The 20,799-nt window shown below is 41.1% G+C and overlaps 2 protein-coding genes across 5 annotated transcripts in view; both read right to left on the bottom strand.

The window, feature by feature from the left end:
• Positions 1 to 741: 741 nt before the first annotated feature.
• On the bottom strand, positions 742 to 11,077 carry Ccndbp1 (cyclin D1 binding protein 1). 2 transcript variants are annotated; one of them, XM_021639407.2, is made up of 11 exons: positions 10,877 to 11,077; positions 10,703 to 10,762; positions 10,352 to 10,431; positions 9,569 to 9,650; positions 8,023 to 8,122; positions 7,782 to 7,855; positions 7,121 to 7,197; positions 6,573 to 6,850; positions 5,568 to 5,628; positions 1,487 to 1,533; positions 742 to 1,250 (listed from the first exon to the last, which is right to left on the bottom strand). In XM_021639407.2, the coding sequence occupies exons 1-11, from the start codon at positions 10,974 to 10,976 to the stop codon at positions 1,136 to 1,138; spliced, it is 1,074 nt and encodes a 357-aa protein (XP_021495082.1). In that variant the 5' UTR covers positions 10,977 to 11,077; the 3' UTR covers positions 742 to 1,135. The 2 variants fall into 2 exon arrangements, with proteins under 2 accessions (XP_021495082.1, XP_021495083.1); XM_021639408.2 differs by having other exon boundaries at positions 8,026 to 8,122; positions 10,877 to 11,076.
• A 925-nt stretch (positions 11,078 to 12,002) lies between these two features.
• The window catches only part of Tmem62 (transmembrane protein 62), a 31,605-nt gene continuing 22,808 nt past the window's right edge, over positions 12,003 to 20,799 (bottom strand). For all 3 annotated transcript variants that reach the window (XM_021639409.2, XM_021639410.2, XM_021639411.2), the window contains 3 exons: positions 18,238 to 18,342; positions 14,807 to 14,925; positions 12,003 to 13,011 (listed from right to left, as the gene is read on the bottom strand). In XM_021639409.2, coding sequence (XP_021495084.1) covers positions 12,685 to 13,011; positions 14,807 to 14,925; positions 18,238 to 18,342 — 551 coding nt within the window. In that variant the 3' untranslated portion in view covers positions 12,003 to 12,684. The remainder of the gene's footprint in view (positions 13,012 to 14,806; positions 14,926 to 18,237; positions 18,343 to 20,799) is intronic.

Genomic DNA, 20,799 nt, shown 5'->3' on the forward strand with positions numbered 1-20,799 from the left:
TTCATAGTTTTATATCCCCACCCAGATTGCTCTCCTGCCTGCATCTATTCCTGGCTTATCTAATGCCCACTGTCAATTTGGCATGCCAACTTGCTATTGTTATTGCCCTGGGGAACTTTTCCCTCCTCCTCTCTTTCCTTTATTTTCCCCTCCCAAAGAACACACTGACTTGCAGAGTCTCTGTTGCCTAGTCTCCCGAAAGAGGAAACTGTTCTGTTTTGTGATTGTTTATCTTTACCTCTGCCTTCTCAGTCTACCTTCAGCCAAAACTCCCTCCCCAACCCTTGTGTTCCTACAGTAGTCCATTCATGGTTTTCTCTTCTACCAATCCAGTATTAATCTTAGTCTACTTAGCATTTTCCCCCCTTTGGTTTTTTGAGACAATATTTCTCTGTGTAGCCTTGGCTGTCTTGGACTGCTTTGTAGACCAGGCTGTCCTCAAACTCATTAGCCTCCCTCTACCTCCTGGAGTGCTAGGATCACAAAGACACCATACCCAGCCAGTTTTTTCCCCCCCACTCATCACATAACTAGTCCATTAGCATATAAGGGTTTTATTTTTATATTTTTGAGACATGGTCTCTCTAGCTCTCTGGATGTCCTGGAACATACTACGTAGAGCAAGCTGGCAGCTCAGAGGTCTACCTGCCTCTGCCACGCAAGTGCTAGGATTAAAGGTGTGTGCCAACATGTCTGGCTCAAAATAGAGTATTTTAAATGGAAGACACATTAAATGACACATTTAATCACATAGGTTAACATTTTATTGAGATCATCAAAATCTTAATAAAACAAAATACTTTACTGTAAAATACAGAATAAGACAACTTCCTTAAGAATTTCCAAAAAACAATTCAGAACACAAATTTATACTAATTTCTTTTGTGACTAACATAGAAGCATATCACATTATACGCTTTATAAATAACTGCTGCTCTGTTTTAGCTTAGAATCTTGATAATAATCTCCTCTTAGTACAGACAGGCACTTCCTTTCTATCCAGTAAGCACCCTATCATAGCTCCACTTCTAAAAACAAACACAGAAAACAATTAAAAATAAATAAATAAAAGCAGAGTTTTTATTGGTGCTTGGCTGGGAGAGTGAGAGGAGAAAAGTGAAGAAAGGCCTGGAACTCATAACTCAGCTGCACGCTGAGTGAGCTCCTTAATTCTGTCCATGCAATGATGAATGGCATTAATGAGTAAAGGGATCCAGCTATCTTCTGGCTGGGGAGTCACATGACTTGCTCTGGGAATAAGACAAACGCGGTTATCCAGTCAGCACAGTGCAAAGGAAAACGCCATTCCCAAGACGTGCAGAGAAGAAATGACAGTAAGAAGACATTCCTTCTCAGCCTGGCTGCTACACACCCCCACCCCCGCCCCCAGCTTCCTTCCCCTAATCTTTAAATGGGGTTAATTCTTGAGAGTAGTTCTCAGATGACCTTATTCTCAAGCCACGAAGGGAGAAGTCTTCATACTTACTTTGTAATTTCAAGGGCCTTTATTAAAACAGACACCAATTTCGCAGACTAGAAAAGAAACAAAGATGTCACTCACCCTGAGCCCTGGCACCAAAAAAAAAAAAGGAGAGAATGAATTATCATCAATCAATGATGATAACAGAATCATTTAAAAAGAGCCTGAAAAGGGGTGAAAGAAGTGACTTGGAGCATGCAATGATAAAGATCTTGAAGATAAAATATGCAACAAATGCTAATTAGGGCTGGTGAGATGACTCAGTGGGTAGGCATGCTTGCTGTCATACTTGACAACCCGAATATGATCCTGAAACCATGTGATAAAACAAAGAACTCCCACAAGTTGTCCCCTGGTCTCCACACTTAAACTGTGATGTGCAATTTAAAATGCTGACTAGGTTAAGGTAGCACAATTATATATTCTTTTCTACTTAACAAGATCTTAAGAACACTGTTGGTGTAACATTTTTATGTTTTCAGCATTTTTAACTTTTTGTTTGTTTGTTTTTTGAGACAGGGTCTCTCTGTGTAGCCTTGGCTGTGTTAGAACTCACTTTGAAGACCAGGCTGGCCTCCACTCAGAGCTCCTTCTGCGCCTGCCTCTAGAGTGCTGGGATTAAAAGCGTGTGCTGCCACACTCAGCTCATTTTTAATTTGGGGAAAAAAAAAGAATCTCAACCTCACAGAAGAACAGTGAGTTTTAAGGCAGCCTTGACTACACATAGGAAGAATGCATTAAAAAAAGGGGGGGGGGACACCCTCCCTAGGGTCTTTTTGTTGTTTAGCTTCTTTAGGAATATAGATTTTAGCATGTTTATCCTATATTATATGGCTAATATCCACTTATGAGTAAATATATGCCATGTGTGTCTTTCTGCTTCACTCAAGATGATCTTTTCTAGTTCCCACCATTTGCCTGCAAATTTCATGATTTCCTTGTTTTTAATAGCTGAGTAGTATTCCATTGTGTAAATGTACCAATGTGCCTCTTTCATAAACCCTATGTACTAAATTCTAAGGGATAAAAAAGAAGAAAAAAAAACCTCTTTGATAATGGCAAGCTGGCTCCACCCCTTGCCAGTTGTAGCATTGGATGAGGCAGTGATAGAGAGCTAACCCTGGCGGTGTGGGTATGGGAGAGCTGGCACGCTGACCAGCTTTGCTACAGATCTGGGGCTTTGAGTTGGCCCATTCTAACTTCTACCCCGTCTATAAACTTTTAGACTGTGAAGGAACCAGTCCTACAGATATGAAGCTGTAGGATCTTCCATGACACAGGGCAACAACAGGCTATCAGAGAGGAGTCCCAGTGAGGATCCAGTACTGATAGAGTAGCAGAAGCCAGAGGCCTCTACCAGACCAACCCAGCCATTGCAATGAACATCTGCACGCTAAGAAGTGTGGACCAAAGGGTATAATGTGGGACACACCGCAGCTTCCACAAGATTTCTTTTTCTTTGGGTGAGGGAGGTTGCAAATGCAGAGGGTGAGTATGAGGAGATGGGGAGATCAGCGTGTTCAGATGTGTGACGTGAAGTTCACAAGGAATCCAATAAAAAGTTAGATTTAAAAGAAAAGAATATAGCATGTGTGTCTTTCTGCTCCTGGGATACCTCACTCAGGATGATCTTTTCTAGATCCCACCATTTGCCTGCAAATTTCATGATTTGTTTTTAATTGCTGAATACTATTTCATTGTGTAAATGTACCACAATTTCTGTATCCATTCCTCCTTGTATAGTTGAGCAAATTTGGATATATGCTCAATCCTGATTCAGAAGGACAAATGCAATAGACATTGTAAGCAAAAGAAGACAGGAAACAGGATAGGAGCCTACCACAGATGGCCTTTGAAAGACTCTACTGATTGAGGTATCGAAGCAGAGGCTGAGACTCATAGACAAACTTTGGGCAGAGTGCAGAGAATCTTATGATAGAAGGGGGAATATAGAAAGACCTGGAGGGTACAGGAGCTCCAAAAGGAGACCAACAGAGCCAAAAAAAAAACAACAAAAAAACCCAAACCAAACCAAACCAAACCAAAACTGAGCCCTGGGGGCCCTGCAGAGACTGATACACCAACCAAGGACAATGCATGGATGGGGAGGACCTAAAACCCCAGCTCAGATGTAGCCCATTGACTCAGTCTCCAAGTGGGTTCAATAATAAGGGGAGCAGGGAATATCTTTGATATACTCAGTGGCTGGCTCTTTGATCACCTCCCCCTGAGCGGGGAGCAGTCTTGCCAGGCCACAGAGGAAGACAATGCAACTAGTCCTGATGAGATATGATAGGCTAGGATCAGATGGGAGGAGAGGAGGACTTTATCAGTGGACTAGGGGAGGGGCATAGGGGGAGAAGAGGGAAGGAGGGTAGGTTTGGGAGGAGACGAAGGAGGGAGACATAGCCTGGATACAAATTGAATAAACTGTAATATATATATATATATATTTTTTTTAATTTATTTTTAAGAGACTCTAGGGCTGGAGAGACAGCTCAGAGGTTAAGCGCACTGGCTGTTTTTCCAGAGGTCCTGAGTTCAATTCCCAGCAACCACATGATGGCTCACAACCATCTATACTGGGTTCTGATGCCCTCTTCTGGCATGCAGGTGTACATGCAGTCAGAGCACACACACATGTAAAATAAATAAATCTTAAAAAAATAAAGAGACAGTTTGTTATGGCTTAGGCTATGAGGCAGAAATGGCAGAAGTTTCTGTTTAGACCTTTAAGAAGCTCAAGACGGTAAAACTGGATTATCTCAAGACTTGGGATCAAAACTTTCATATCCCTCTCTTCTTAACGTGTCATATCCTACTTTGTATCCTTAGCACCACATCCACAACAAAAAAAATAGCATGGGAATGGATGTATGGCTACAATATAAAATAACAAGTGCACACACACATTTATAAATTACATCATATGATACTGTGTTTGGGAACATTAATAGAACATCTTGCTAAAAAGTTTATTTCTCAGGAGTTTAATTTTTTAAAAGTTAATGCCAAAGCCAGGCATGGTGGTACATGCCTTTACTCCCAGCACTCAGGGAGGCAGAGGCAGGTGGATCGATGACTTTGAGGCCAGCTGGGACTACAAAGCAAGTTCAGGACAACCAGGACACAGAGAAACCCTGTCTCAAAAAAACAAAAAACAAACCCAAAAACAAGTAAATGGCAAAAAAAAAAAAAAAAAAAAAAAAAAAGTTAATGTTCCAAAGAATCAGTCCTACTGAAGAGCTCTGCACATTAATTAATCTACCACCTAATTTATCATATATTAGAACCTATATAGGTATATATACATATACCTTGCAACATTAAGTTACTTGGCAGGTTCACTTGTCTCCCAATAACATTAGTGGTATGAAATGGAGTTCATAAAACTAAAAGACAGAACCATAAAGGCAGTAGCACTTCAACAATACAATCAAACATAAATACATATGTATATTATACATACAAAACATATATTGTGGTACTGATTTGGTAAATTCAGATCTCTCTAAAGCATTTGACTTGTGGTAACGCCTTACTTGCTAACAGTGCTTGCAAGCATAAGGACATGAGTTCAAATCCTAGTACACATTAAAAAAAAAAATTGCATATGATTGAACCTGTTACCCGAGAGCGGTGGGAACAGAGACAAGGAGATCACTGGGCTTGTTGGCTGCCAGACTGGCTCCAGGTTCAGTGAGGGGCCTGTCTCAAGGCAGTCAAGTAGAGTGACAGAGCCTACCCAACATCTTCTGCATATGTGCACATGTAGCTCACACAGACATGTGTATACATGACCCTCCCGATAAATTTAAAAAAAAAAAATTTATTCTTTAAAGTGCTGTTTTCTAAGATCTTTGGATTTTTTTTCAAATAATCACCCAAGTGTTTCTAAAAGAATTAAAGTATCAAAGCACATGGCTATTATAACTCAAATTGAGCTAGTATTTATCAAACACAAATATACCCAAGAACTGTGAAATTATTATACCTGCACAGAAGTTGGCAAAGACATAAATGCTCTATAGCTTATAGGAAATGCTAGAGACAAATGAACTTGAACCAATTCGAAGCTGGTACTTACACTGATCCGCACAGTGAGGTGACACACAGGTGGATACATGCTCAGAACCAAATCATCCACACTAAGGGCAGAAGACAAATATAACCATTAACCAAAAAAGGGTGCAGGGCTCAGTGTGGTTGTTTCCAGCATGCAACCAACTCAGTCATTGCAGGTATGCAATGCTTACTGAAACAAACACATCCTATTTAGTATGCTGGGACAAAAATGCCTGTGGTTCACAGGACAGGGAATGATTACTTCAGTCACGGACATGAGGACTCAAAACCATCAGTTTAGTAAGTGATGCTGGATGGAAACTAAACCCATTAGGTAAAAGGTTCCTTCAAAAGAGGCCACAGCTTTAACCATGTGAACAAACTTATTACCACTAAGAAGAAAAACCAACATCATGTGCCTTCCCAACAGGCTATAGAGAGAAGCACAAAACATTCTATTATATTTTTGACCCAAAATGTTTAACTTTATTGCTATTAAAAGAAAATAATCTTATAAATACAGATTGTTGTTTTTACAATATGTATTTCTGAAATGTCAATGTCAAGTCAGACTAGATAGGACAGAGACTATTCCAAATTGCAAGAAACTAAACAGATGCCAAACAAATGCAGTAGGAGACCTTAATGGAACCTGGAATTTACTTAAGACATTTTGAACAAATAGAGAAATCTAAGTATTAGATATTATTATTACATTGAGTGTTAAATCTCTTGAATATGGCTCAAAGGATGTCTGTTCTTAGGAAGTTGCTAATAAACTATTTGTGGGTGAAAAGTCATTTATGCTTAAAATGATTTAGGAAAAACCTATCATACCTATTTATCAAGAAGGGAAAGAGGCGAACAGAATCCAAATTAAGGGTGTATTGCTATTTACTGAAGTACTTTTTCAATTTTCATTTGGGCCTGAAAATTTTCAATATATTAAAAGCTGGAGGAAACCGCAGAGCAGCAGCATAAGGTCAAATCATAACACTCCTGTTTCCTCAGTGCAACACACACTTACCTGGGGCTGATCTCATCAGAAATATCCACAATGTCATCCAGCTGAGCCACCTGATCCTTCTGTCCATTCTCAGCCACTAAGATCCGGATCTTCTTAAGGGAGGCTCGGGAGGCTCTCACCAACGCAAGGCACGGGGTGATGAGCTCCTGATCTTCCTCTGACCAGTATGAGTCCCGATTGCTGGGAAGCCCCACTACACCATTCTCATCATTGTGGCTGTCAGCGTTGTCCTCAGAATCATTCAACAGGCCACAGTAAGGGTCACATTCTTCGATAGCCTAAGACAAACCATCACATTTGTGAATGCAAACACACCACCACCACCATCAGCCACCTGCTTTGCTATCGGCTACAAAACTGAATTGTTTTGTAAACCATGTTCTCATTCTGCCTGTCTAGCTGGAGAGGGAGGACAGGACAGGAGTAAGAGTGGAATTACTTGGTCAAGTTGCAGTGAACTCCTTATTTTATGGTTGTCATGAAACTGTCTCCCTGCTTGTCATGAAATTGCTTTCCAATGACCAGGAAAGATAGGTAAGTGCCCTCACCTGCTCCATTTCCTCATGTGCATCTTTCACAAAATCCACACTCTTTGTCAGCATCAAAAGGGCTGCAGCTTTGTTATCTATAAGTGAAAGATCAGAAGCACTAGAATTAGAGGAGAAACCTAACCTTTCTCTTAGACTACAAAGGGCAACCAACACTGCTTTGAAGAAAATGCTTCTTACATACCCTCTGCCTGGACAGAGAGTTAAAAAGGCTTAACTTCACTATCAAAACAAATACAACTGTCTCATGGTGTTTGTTATCACAGTCCTCTTGATGACCACTCTTAGTCTGTCTGCTCTGCTTTACAACTCTTTCAGCATGCTCTCCTGGAACAGTAATAGGAGAGCAGATTATATCTGTTCAACAAGAGACAGAGCCACAGCAAGAAGGGCAATCTGAATTGAAGGAGCTGAGCTCAGTGACAGAGTGCTTGGCTGGCATGCCCTGGGCTCAATCCCCAGCACTGCTAAATCCAAACCAAACCAAAAACCAGTATGAGGAACGGTAAAAAGTACTAAATTGATTAATACTGACGAAAATAAACTATGTTATTTCATTAAATTCTTCACAGAAATTAAAACAGATACATAAGGTGGAACTGGAAGCTAGACCTGAGGTCTCTCTGCTCTGGCCAGCAGGTAACAGTACACTTCTACCCACCTTCTGGGATCTCAGACACCTGCTGGCAAGCGACTGAGACGCTATTGCAGGAAATAAGGTCACCGATGTCAACGCTAGAGAAAGGAATTAACAAGAACATATCAATAACCTAGCTTCCTGTATCCTAATGAGCTCCTTCCTGTTTCTATACGTCCCCTATGAGTAATTTTGCTATGAGGGTCAATTTTCCCTCCCTGCATCAAGGATGTCCATTAACTGTCAGCCCATACTATGGCACTGCTACCTCTGAAACGGAGTGCTGAGAAGTATTTCCAGAAGCTGAGCCATGCCGTCCACAATGTCCAGAGTAGCACTTCGCACCAGCTTTCTCAGGGTAATTCCTATGGCCAAACCCAAACAGTAAGTAGCCTAGTTGTTTCAAACATCACCTGCTTTCTGGAGTCTTAGTGTTCCGGAACTATGAGGTAATGGATAACCACATGCTTTACCTCATGCACCATGTCATTTTATTGCCCCTCTTGCCATTCCTTAGAGCTGTTCTTCAACAGTTTTGGAACAAAGTCCTTCCAATTGTATTAATTCATTAAGGACAATAGCCCTTTGATAATTGTGGACAAAACACTGAAAATTTAAAGCATTTATAAGTAACCCTGATAAATTATGATATATTTTCATTTATTTTCTTGGCATAACATCAACAAAGGTATAAATCTACAGGCCAGGTTGGTGGGCACTTAATTTGTAAAAGGATTTGCAAACAGGTTATGATGTAATGCTAGGTGGAGGAGGTTTGGGATGGCCTGGGGTTAAGTATGGAGTTGAGATTCTGCAAGCATATACAGTAGTTAGAATAGAGAGAGGAAGAAAAAGTGAATTAGGAGCTGAGATGACCCCATATTTTGGTAAAGTGCTAGTTACACAACCATGCCCGGCCTGAGTTCAGTTCCCAGAATCTACATGAGAAAGGCAGGCACCATGGAGCATTCCTATAAGGCCAGTGCTGGGGAAGCAGAGACAGGAGGCTCCCTAGAGAATCAGTGAACTCCAATGAGGCTCTCTCAAAAATACAAAGTACTGACCGCTGCATGTATCCACATACACATAAACAAACACACAAACAGACATATGCACGAATAAACACGTGCACCTCCATGTGCACCTCCATACACAGACACAAATAATAAATGTTTTTTTATAAAGGGTCAGTTGAGGGCCTGGAGAGATGTTTCAGCACTTAAGAGCACTGGCTGCTCTTCCAAAAAACGCAGGTTCAATTCTCACAACCCACATGGCAGCTCACGCTGTGTGTAACTTCGGGTCCAGAGTATCCAACACCCTCTTCTGACATTAGCAGGGACCAGATATATTTGTGGTACACAGACACATATGCAGGCAAAACACCCATACCCATACCCATAAAATAAAATAAAATAAATGTTTACTTGCCAGTTGAGATGGCTCAGCAGGTAAAAGCACTTTGTTGCAAAAGCCTGATGATCTAAGCTGAATCCCAGGAACCCACAATGGAAGGAGAGACCCATTCCCTATGTGTATACCTGTACACATACACACTTTTTAAAGAATTAGGTAAAGCAGTAAGATGTGAAATCACAGGTACCTTCACATAATGAGGTGCTACAGAGGAAAATTAACTTTGACTCTATGGGGAAAGTCACATGCTCAAAACTGAAGAAAAATAGACATGTATATATGTGTACATATGAATAATGTGTACATGGTTACAAATAATGTTTACATGTCAACATGTAACATCGGGGTACAGTCTACTACTTTAGCAACACTGCTATGTATGCACAATGACTTACCCTGATCTTTAGGAAGTGAATAATATATTGCAATAATTTCCTTGATGACAATATAGACATGCTCACAGATCCTCTGGGTTTCCTGTGAGGTGAAGGACCAAATTCAGAATGAATAAACGTTCAGCATCAATGCTGTCAGCCTATTCACCGAGGAAGAGATCAAACACCTATAGAGCATGATCAAATGTTTTCTGCAAACTTATCATGATGAGTCAGGCTTTATAATGTACTCATTCCAACCTAGAAAGAAAATAGGTAGACACCAAACAATTCAAAAAAGCATTACAAAACGAAAGACAGCCCTTGCTCTCTTATTCTGTAGACTAGGCTAGTCTCACACTCAAGAGCTGGAATTAAAGGTGTGAACCACCAACACCCAACGACAATTTAATACTAAGGGTTTTATATAACAGGTGTTGCTTATATACTGCGAAAGCCTTTTAACTCCACCTCAACCATTTATTAATCTTGACCCAAGCCTCTAGAACTGCTTGCTCTTCTGTCAGATAGGGAATGTGTATGTGAAACAGCTATAAATCAAGAAGGGCTTTAAAAAATTATGAGGAACTGGCCTGGCTCAATTTCAGACTGAATTTAGAAGACTTTTCTACCCAATGCATTAGGCTATTTGGTCTTCACAACAATCCGGTGCAGTAAGAATTACACTCTTCATTTCATAAAAGGAGGATAATATTTGTGGCTTGAGTGTAAAAGGTGAGAAGAAAATTAGAGAATTCTTAAGGAGACGGAACAACAACAAATCCAGGAAATAATTTAGCTCACCTGTGGAGACGGCAGTGGAAGTCGACAAAAGAGCGTGGTCAGAATCGTGGCTTCCCCTGACACTTTCACTGCTGACTCATCTGGGGGGTGGCAGAGGCGGCGAGTACCAAAGTTAGTGTTAAAAAGTTAAAGCCCCAACTGCTACACGGACTTTTTAGATAACGCGTCCCTTCCCCACCCGTATCATAAACATGTCCAAAACAACTCCAGAAACTGTTTTCTATTTCCGAAGGGAGAAGGACAGGGGAGACGGACAGGGAGGGCTCGTCATCCCCTCGGCGGACAGCACGGGGGAAAGAGGTTCGGATGGAGGGAGACGAGGGAAGAGCCCGCAACAGCAGACACACTCACTGAGTCTTCTCCAAAACAACTCTCGGTTAAACTCCTCGGCTGTCTTCTGGGCTTCGCCGACTGGAGGGTGTAGCGTCGGACCAACCCCGAAAGCAAAAGACAGGTGAGCGGAGCCCCGACCTGACTCCCGACCTCCCGACCCTGGGCCCGGGGCCGCAGATTCCCACAGCTCACCCCGCACTTGAGGCAGAAGCAACCGCAGCTCGGCGGCTAAGCGCCGGAGCTGCTCCAGAGGCGGAGGAAAGGAGGGGGCTGAAGCGGTCGAGCTCGCCATCACAGCCTCTCACAGCGACCCAGCCGAGATGTTCAAACCACTAGACCCTGCCACAGCACTTCCGGTGCTGAGGAAAGTCTCGTTTCCGGCAACACACGCAGCGTGTCCTGCCACTTCCTCCCCCGGCAGCCTGGACTGACGAATCCAAGCTTCCGCCTTCTTAAAGACCCGCCCACCCTGGCCGGGCCCGTCAGGCCACGCCTCCTCAGCTTCCTAGAAACCGGCCCACGCCTCCTACCCTGGCCTAGAAACCCAGTCACGCCATCTGGCTTTCTCTTAGCCGGGTCAAGAACCGTGTTCAAGAGTTTTTCTTGTCCATCCCTAGCACCGTTCCCTCCTGCCACTCCTGCCTCGTCTTCTGACCTACTAGAGACCTGGCTATTTTTTTTTTTTTTTTTGCATTTTATGTGTATGAGGTTTTTTTTGTTTTTAAAGATTTTATTTTTTTATTTATTTAATGCATATTAGTGCTCTAAGAGGGCAGTAGAGGGTGTAGATGGTTGTGAGCTACCATGTGCTTGCATGCAAATTGAACTCAGGACCTCTGGAAAAGCAGATAGTGCTCTTAACCACTGAGCCATTTCTCCAGCCCATGTGTCTGAGGTTTTGTTGTTGTTGTTGTTTTTGTTTTTCTGCAAGTCTATGTCAGTACTGTAGAGGCCTGAGAGGGCATCAGATCACAGGGGATTTACATTATAAGGGTGATGGGAATCAAACCTGTGATATTTGGAAAAGCAGCCAGAACTTTTAACTGCTGACTCTCCAGCTCCGTGGTGACTCTTTCGCCAAGCCCCAAACACCAGGCCCATTTTCTGGTTCCCAGATATTTAGCTACATTGCAGATTCGTTTGTGCTGTTTCTTTCTGTTAATATTTATCTTTTTTGTTTGTTTTGGTTTTTTGAGACAGGGTTTCTCCATGTATTCTTGGCTGTCATGGATTCACTTTGTAGACCAGGCTGGCCTCGAACTCACAGATATCCCCGTCTCTGCCTCCCAAGTGCTGGGGTTATAGATTGCTCCACTACCCCTGGCTATCTTTTATTATTTTTAATTGTAAGTCTGTGCACCCACAATGCAGATGCTCCCAGAGGCTTTAGCCTGGCGCATAGGTTACAGCAAATTGTGACACCTCATATGGTTGCTGGGAATTGAACTGTTCCTCTGGAGCTGAAGTACATGCTCTCAACCCCTGAGCCATCTCTCCAACCTGATATTTGTGATATTTAACATTCATTCATTTATTTGATTAGTTGAAAATAGCCTCAACTAAGGAAGCAGAAAGCCCATAATCTGTGGGAAATGGACTGGGAAGTAAAGTTTCAAGAGTGGTAAAGGTCCAGGCCACGTTTCCACAGGTTTCACAGGCATAAAATGGCATCCTGAAATCCAGGCCTGGGCTGGATGTGTTTTCACAAGATGACCCTAACAGACAGCAGTGCTGAGGTACTGAGTGACACACAGACCCCACCTGGGGATCTCCTTGGTTAGGGCTCTTTGCTTCCTGAGGAAGAAAGAATCAATCGTTAGACTTTTCTGCAGTCCACACTGCAGGGATCAGTAGTTAAACACTTCCAACATCCAGATGTCCAAGGTGTGGCAGCTTCTTGAAGCTCACCGCTGACACTGGTTTCCCATCTGTCATTGGGGCAGAGATCTGGGCTACAAATGTGGAGGTCAGGTTTCTGCAAGGCTGCTAGCTGTAAGCCTTCAGGTGCTCAGATGACTTTTTAGCTGCACCATGAATGTTCCAAGTTCAGTGGAGTTCAGTGTCCACACGCAACGGATGAGTACCGGTGTCAGCAATGTCAGCCAAGTCCGCAGTGGGGAGAGCACAAAGGCTAGGGTGCCGTATGTAACGTGAAGAAAGTAGCAAGAGTAAATCTGCCATATGTATAGTAGAAGCATGAGTAGGTAAACAGGTATGATCGTCAAGTATTTTCCATGGTGGAGATGAGACCTGAAGTTGTGACCAAAGCTCCGCTGCAGCAAGCCCCAACATATGTAAGCCTTCAAGGGGATGTTAAAGAATACAAGCTAGAAAAAAAGGAGAGAGAACCATTAAGTTACCACCAAGCCCTGGGTTGGTCTCAGCATTAGTAACTTGTAATATGTCTTCAGATGTCTGACGGTTTTTTCTTGGGATGGGGTGTAGGGACAGAACTCAGGGATTTGCATACACTAGGCAAGCACTCCTTTCTGTCTTGGCTGTCCAGAAACTAGCTCTGTAGACAAGACTGGTCTTGAACTCAGAAGTCTGCCTGCCTCCTGAGTGCTGGGATTAAAGGTGTGAATCTCCACGCCTGGCATGTGTCTGATTTTTAATGCATTGATCATACCTGTTTGTAAGAGAACAAATAGTTGACCTATATATAGTTAACTGTGTATTTGCCTGTCCTTTCGTTTATCTTAAAGGTAGGTAGCATTTATATTTAAGCCCCTATTATAATAGAGATATACTGTAATACAGATATATACTGCACATACCAAGAGTAGGTACACAACAGTGTTTATATTGGAAATGACCTGATTAATCTGCACAGGCACACAACAGAATATATACTCTATGTTGGCAGAGTGAAAAGAGGACTTAGGTGTCAATATGGAGGTAGCATTCTGGGCACTGAAATATAAGTTATATCTAGGTTATAATCCAGGTATAGTTGCTATGTGACAATATTCATACAACACCCAATGCATAGCAGGCACTGTGCTAGGCTCTAGGTTAGAGGCACACTGGTGAACAAGTGAAAGAAAAAAGTGGGTGGAGTGGGTGGGTGGCATACTAGAGAGATGAGTGATTAAGAGCACTTGCTGCTTTTATAAAGGACCCAAGTTTGAATCCCAGCACCCACATGAACACTGAAACTGTCTATGAACTTCAAAACAGGGTAGCAGAAGCCCTTTTTCTGGCCTCCCAGGGCACTGCAGTCACATGATGCACAGACATACATCATGCACATAAGATAAAAAAAAATTTAAAGGGATCCACTAAAGACAGATATCTGTATATGCACACATATACATTATAGACAAACATGCATACTTATAAGAAAGATAATTATAGATTGTGTTAAGTTCAATCATGAAAGGGTAACTAGGAGACAGACTCTTTGAAGCACGAAGGGCAGCAATGAGTCAGTTAAGGAAGCGCGTTCTGAGAAGAAACAAACGTCCAGGATTAAAAGACGTCCTAGGCTCTTTAAAAAAGCGTATTCTCTGCTACGACAGCTCTGGGAAGCCCAGCTCTGCTTTTCGTACAGGGACATTTTCCTTAGATAACTCACTTTCCTTATATGTCTATTTTTCATCCCTCTGAAAGATTCTTCCTCACTATAATCAGGTTTTTAAACTTAGCAATGTAAAATTTATTCTGCTGTAAGTTTCTTGTTTCATTTTCATCAATAAGAGTGTGACAAAAACTGTACGTGGCACACATCTTTAATCCCAGCATTCAGGAGGAAGAGACAGGCAGATCTCTGGGAGTTTGAGGCCAGTCTGGTCTACATGGCGAGTTCCAGGATGACCAGGGCTACAGAGAGACCTTGCCTCATACCACCACGCCCCCAAAAAGCACCATGCAACAAAAACAAGAACACTGAATGGCCATAATGTATTTTCCATGTCTGCAGTTGCTTCTTGGCCTTTTGGCTAACCTCAAACATAGATGTTACAAAAGAGAAGAGGATGAAAACAGGAAGCGAATAAAACACCAGCTGTTAGAGTGCCTGCCCTGCAAGTAAAGAAGGAAAGATGCTGCCTGGAGTGACTGGAGATCCCTGTTGTGCAATTAATCCAACAAGGCCAGGATGTTCTTCTGGGGACCTCTTACCTGCATGATTCCACTGATAAATGTTAGACCACCTTTCAGGAAATGTCCATCAACAAATATTCCAAATGAAAAGCAGCAACCCAATTTGCCATCAATTATTTCACCAATAAACCATGGTCCTGAGAGAGCAATGGAGAGAAAAAGCAGAAGATTTAAAACCACGAGTCTTGACCAGCAAGGTTACTCAGTGGGTTAGGGCACCTGTCACCAAGCCTGACCACCTGAGTTCAATTCCTGTGACCCACACAGCGGAAGGAGAGAACTGACTCTTGCAAGTTGTCCTCTGACTGCCAGAGAAACACTGTGGCACACGTGTTCACGCATATAAACACACATAGAAAGTAAAGAAATGAAAATGAAATTTAAAGTCTGACTGCATATTTTATGAAACATCTTTAAAGGAACAAGCAAGAGATACACGCTCAATATCACTAAGCATTTTACTTTGTGACATCTCTCTTTTGACAATCAATATTTTCCTACCTGATATTCTAATCAGCCATTTCTCCACACTTTTCTGAATTATGAAATCATTTCAGCCTATGATAATCTTGAAATAGGTAAATTCTGAAAACACCATCACGCTCAAGATGTCTAACATTCTGTTGTAATAAACTTTAATATAACGCATTAATATTTTCTTTTTAAATTTCTTTTGAGATTTTTATTTACTTTCATGTGTATTAGTGTTTTGCCTGCATGCACATCTTTGCACCACATGCATGCTATGCCCTTAGAGGCCAGAAGATGGCATCAGATGCCCTGGGATTAAGTTACAGCTAGTTGTGAGCCACCATGTGGGTGCTGAGGATTGAACCCTGGTCTTCTGGGTGAGTATCCAGAGCTCTTAACTGCTGAGCCTGCTTTCCAACCTCACATTAATATTTTCAAGAAGCAAAAAGATATTACTTTTGAATAACTGAGATTTACTCTTTAAAACAATAAAACTTTAAGCATGCCATAGAGATTTATTGTTGCTACTGTAAAGACCATGTGTATGTGTATTTGCTTCTGAGCACGCGCCTGAGTGCCCGCTGAAGCCAGATGTGCAGGGTTTCGGCAGAGCTGGGGTTATACATAGTTGTTCTGGAACCCAAATTCAGGTCCTCAGCAAGGACAGTCAGGCTCTTTACTGCTGAGCCTTTTCTCCAGTCCATCTTCAACTATTTCTAATGGAAAATTATTTTAAAAAATACACCCATATACTCTTTTTGCTTATTAGTGGACTCTTCTCATCAAGGCTGTTGTTGTGTTGTCCGCCAACTGTGCACAATCAGAATTAACATTCCTTTTAACTTGCTTCTCTAGCTTTTCATCTAGCATGCCGCCATGCTGACTAGGCTCTTGTCATTATTATTACTTCCCGTTCCTGCTTAGGTGTGGGTTTCTGTTGAGGGTGGTAAGGAACAGGCAGATTTCCCTTCTAGAGATGCAAATACTGTCACGTTCTGTCTTTAAAAGTCATAGGTAATACTCTTAGACACATCCTAAAAGCTGTTAGTTTTAATTCTTCAAACAGAGCTCCTTGGGGATTGACGGCTGACTGATGGCAGCCTGACTGATGGATGGCAGCCTGAGAACCAAATCATTTGCTTTACTCCTTGGTATAAGACAAGTATTGAAAACATCTCCAGCATATTTGCTACCATGAAATTACGTCCAAAGAGGATATGCTGTGTAGATTGTTACAAAAGCATATAGTGTCTTTTTTTTTTTTTTTTTTTTGAGATAGGGTTTCTCTGTGTAGCCTTGACTGTCCTGGACTTACTCAATTTGCAGACCAGGCTGGCCTCAAACTCACAAAGATCTGCCTGCCTCTGCCTCCCAGAGTGCTGGGATTACAGGTGTGTGCTATTGCACCCCACTGCAGTGCCATGTTTTTAATTTGTTCTCTAGCGGAAGTTACTAATAAAGTCCAAAGGTGGAGCAGAGTGTGATGACAAGGCCAAGGTAACAACACACTAATCAACCCCGAAAAACATGAACAAAAAGCCTTAAAAAACCTGCAGTGCTTACTGTTTCTACATTTAAAAACCTTTTTATTTTATTATATTGAATATGTATATGGTGCGTGTGTGTGTGTGTGTGTGTGTGTATGCTCGCACATGAGCACATGTGTATGACATATGCTATGGTACCGATGACAACCTTCAGGAGTCAGTTTTCTTCTTCAGCTATGGCTTCTGGGAATCAAGTTCAGGTAGCAAGTGTCTTTATCCATTGAGCAGTCTTGCTAGCTAAATTGGGTTCTTGTTGTTTGCTTGTTCATTTGAGACAGAAGCTCACTATGTAGCTCTGGCTGACCTAGAACTCACTGTGTAGACCAGGCTGACCTTAGACTCACAGACAGCCACCTGCCCCTGCCTCCCAGGTGCTGAGATTACAGGTATTTGCTAGCACATTTTACTTTCTCTTCTATATGTGGCTAAATGATACATAATAATATATATAATATTTAGTATATAATAATTAGTAATAATACACAATATTTTATAATAGTATGTTATTATATTATTAAATATTATATATGATATATAACATATATAACATAATATATAACATATATAACATACATATAATAATATAGAATATTTAACATATTATAATTAGTAAAGTAGACAACTTCAGACACAACTGAACTCATTCCTCATCGCAGTGTCTCTATTTTCTAGATGAATTTTGTTGTTGCTTTGTTTTACTGAGACATAGTCTCGCTGCATTGACCTGGCTGATCTCAAGCTTACAATGTAGATAGACCAGTCTTGTTTCAAACCCACAAAGATCTGCCGGCCTCATGTCCTTCCTTCCTGTTCTTAAAAATCTCCTTTCTTTCTGGGTACGGTGATACAAGCCTTTAATTCCAGCATTGAGGAGACAGAGGCAGGCAGATCTCTGAGTTCAAAGCCAGCCTGGTCTAAATAGTGAACTCCACACTACCCAACACTATACAGTGAGAACCCATCTCAAAAAGAAAACAACCCCACATTAATATTCATCAAACTACACTCATCATGCTCAGTGCCTGGCATATAAATAAATAGGAGAGACAAGATGCCCACGGTATTCTGATAAGGAAGCAGATAGAGGATAATAATATAAATCCCTATGAACGTAATAAAAAAGAAAACTTTCAAGACAGCCGGAGAAGGCTGTTGTGAAAACTAGCATCTACACAGAACTTTTATGTTCTACTATATTTCTAAATAAATCCTGATTCCTTACTGTTCTTGATGCCCTTACTTTAAATTGGTGTTGACTACATGTCCTCTAAACATATTAAGAAACAACTTTATTTTCTAAAACAAGCTCCCAGGAAATGATTTATGAAGGATTCATATGCCAATTGTTATACTTGAAGTATAAGTTTTGTCAAAATTCTCAATATTTTTCAGCAGAATTCTCCACAATCTCAGAGGTTATAGTTTACTTACCCAGCACTGTATACAAGGTCAGCAACAGAAGAGAATAGTAGAAGATGTTTATTTTGCTCAAGATATGAAGAGAAAATGAGGTCATATTTGCAAATCCCAGAGGTTCTAAACAGAAGGAAAATTTAAAAATCTGGTAAACACATGCAAAGTTAATTTTTCTAAAGCTTTTCTAGAAGATCTCTTTGGCATCTCCTTTATCCACAGTGAATATTTTGATACATGGACTCTTTTGCCACATGCACAGATTCTACTCTAAATTCAGACCCTTGGGGAGCCGATACACACAAAATCACAGACATTAGAAAGCTCAAGGGGGGGGGGTTGTTGTAAGATAGTTTATAGACAGAAACATAGAAGGGACTACCTAATTATATATATATATATATATATATATATATATATATATATATATATATATATAATAAATTGAATTCTCGTGTGGATTATTCACTTAAATGACAGACACACCTGCTGGGGGCCTATACTACACTTCTCAGATAGATCTGAATAACTGTGCCATGTTCAAAAGATGACCAATATAGTCATCACTCTTTTCGTTGGATTCAGTATCCAAGTGCACAGATTGTAAAAGCGATATCAATTACATAAATATTTTCCATTTTTATCTTACATATAAGTATCTAACTACAAAGTCCCCACATATGACATGGTTCTTACTTCACAGCAGCCTTCACCATAAAGCTCTACCTGCCAACGGACAGACAGCGGACAGCACAGGGAAGTCCATGGAAGGACACAGGGGGAAGAAGGTAGCTCTCTATAAGGTGAGGAGGGACTCCCCAGAGGGGTAGGGAAAGCCGTGATCCTGGACTTTTAACTACAGAATTTCGAGAAAATGATTTTATTGTTGTTTGAGCCAACTATGATATTTTGTTATTTTAGCCCTAACAAACTAAGATATATAGCTTTACTTTAAAATGTGGTCATAATTTTGTTCAAATACTTTGAAACTATATTCTTTGTATCTTAAAAGGAATATATTTATTTAAAATAATTTATTTAATTTTATTTCATGTACATTGGTATGAGGGTGTCAGATCCCCTGGAACTGCAGTTACAAACAGTTGTGAGCTGTCATGTGGGTGCTGGGAATTGAACCTGGGTCCTCTGGAAGAGCAGCCAGTGCTCTTAACCACTGAGCCATCTCTCCAGCTCAAAATATATTTCTTTTAAACCAGATAATTAAAATAACATTAAAATTAAACATTTAGAAGTTAACAGAAAAGCTCTATCAATACCAACACAAGGGCTATGAGTTCTTGTTTCTCTTTTTGGACTTGGACTATAAAAATAGTACTTTCTAAACCTGGCTGCTTTTCAGAATCACATTAAGAATAGATTTCCATGATGATGGTCATATATTTGAATCCAGTAGGTTAAGTTGGCCTATGAATCTATATATATTTTTAACGTCTTTAGGTGAGTCTTTTTGTTTGGAATCACCACAACAAATTTCAAGGAATAAAAACATTTTTTCCCTTCTCTTTTGATTTTTTTTTTTTTTTTTGAGATCCGTACTCTAGCCCAGTCTGACCCGAAACTCGCTCTGAACCCAGGCAGTCCTCGTGCTCATGACAGTCCCCCTGCCTCAGCCTCTCATGTGGTAGGGTTAAAAGCATGAGCCACATTACACCTTGCTTGGTTGGGACAGATTTTCAAGCCACCAAGAACGCAAGTTGGGTAGAAAGGACTGCTGTTCTCCACCCACTTACTAGCCTCAGCCTAAGCAGAAGCAGGAGACAGAACCAAGTAAGATTAAGCAGTAAATGATGGAAATAGTTGAAAACTGGGGAGAACGGTTAGCTATTTCCAGCTACAAATTTCAGCTCTGTAGACCAATAGTCAATATTAGGTTTTTATTATATAGAAAACAGGGATTTTCTGTTTTCTGTGTATCCCTGGCTGTCCTGGAACTAACTCTGGAGACCACCGTGCAGCACCACCACCCAGCAATCCTAGGGCTCTTATAAGAACATGTTTATAACTAGGTGTTTCACTAGGAAAAGCATGAATGGAAACACAAGTTATTCTTTCATTTACACGCACTCATGGGAAGCTTAAAGCGGTCATTAACAGCCTCCGGGCCTGTTGCCCAGCTCTATTGACAGGATATTATCTAGGAAGAAATAAGCAGCATTTCTAGCAGTTCTCAAGGTGGCACACAAAATCTTTTTCCTGCTCCTGAGATGGAGTTTCACTACGCAGCTCAGAATGGCCTCTAACTTGAGATCCTCTTGTCTCCACCTCTCTTGTGCTGGGACTATATGCACACGCCATGCAGCAGTCAAATCTCTATGACTTCTTTAATGATGGTGTGGTTCAAGACTTCATCAGTTATTATAGAGCATCCACTATGCTCAAGGTATCAAGGTGGGTATTTGCATACATGTCACTTAGGGTGAGTGGTGAAAAAGAACAGACACAGAAATCATCCTTAGGAAGTCTGAGATGAGACATAATTGTGACACTAAGCTTATTCTCTTCAGTCATAGGCCCTCAACAGTGATGAAATGATTGAGAGGAGGAGAAAAAATATATGAT

The sequence above is a fragment of the Meriones unguiculatus genome, chromosome 18 (genome assembly GCF_030254825.1).
Source record: "Meriones unguiculatus strain TT.TT164.6M chromosome 18, Bangor_MerUng_6.1, whole genome shotgun sequence".
NCBI classification, from domain to species: domain Eukaryota; kingdom Metazoa; phylum Chordata; class Mammalia; order Rodentia; family Muridae; genus Meriones; species Meriones unguiculatus.

Bases quoted from the DNA above. Each gene is read 5' to 3' on its own strand.
- Ccndbp1 (XM_021639407.2), bottom strand. From the start codon at position 10,976: ATGGCGAGCTCGACCGCTTCAGCCCCCTCCTTTCCTCCGCCTCTGGAG. The intron at 8,123-9,568 runs GTAAGTCATTGT...GTTTGGCCATAG, and splicing joins TTCACTTCCTAAAGATCAGG to GAATTACCCTGAGAAAGCTG. The intron at 7,856-8,022 runs GCAGTGCCATAG...TCCTTTCTCTAG, and splicing joins AGCACTCCGTTTCAGAGGTA to CGTTGACATCGGTGACCTTA.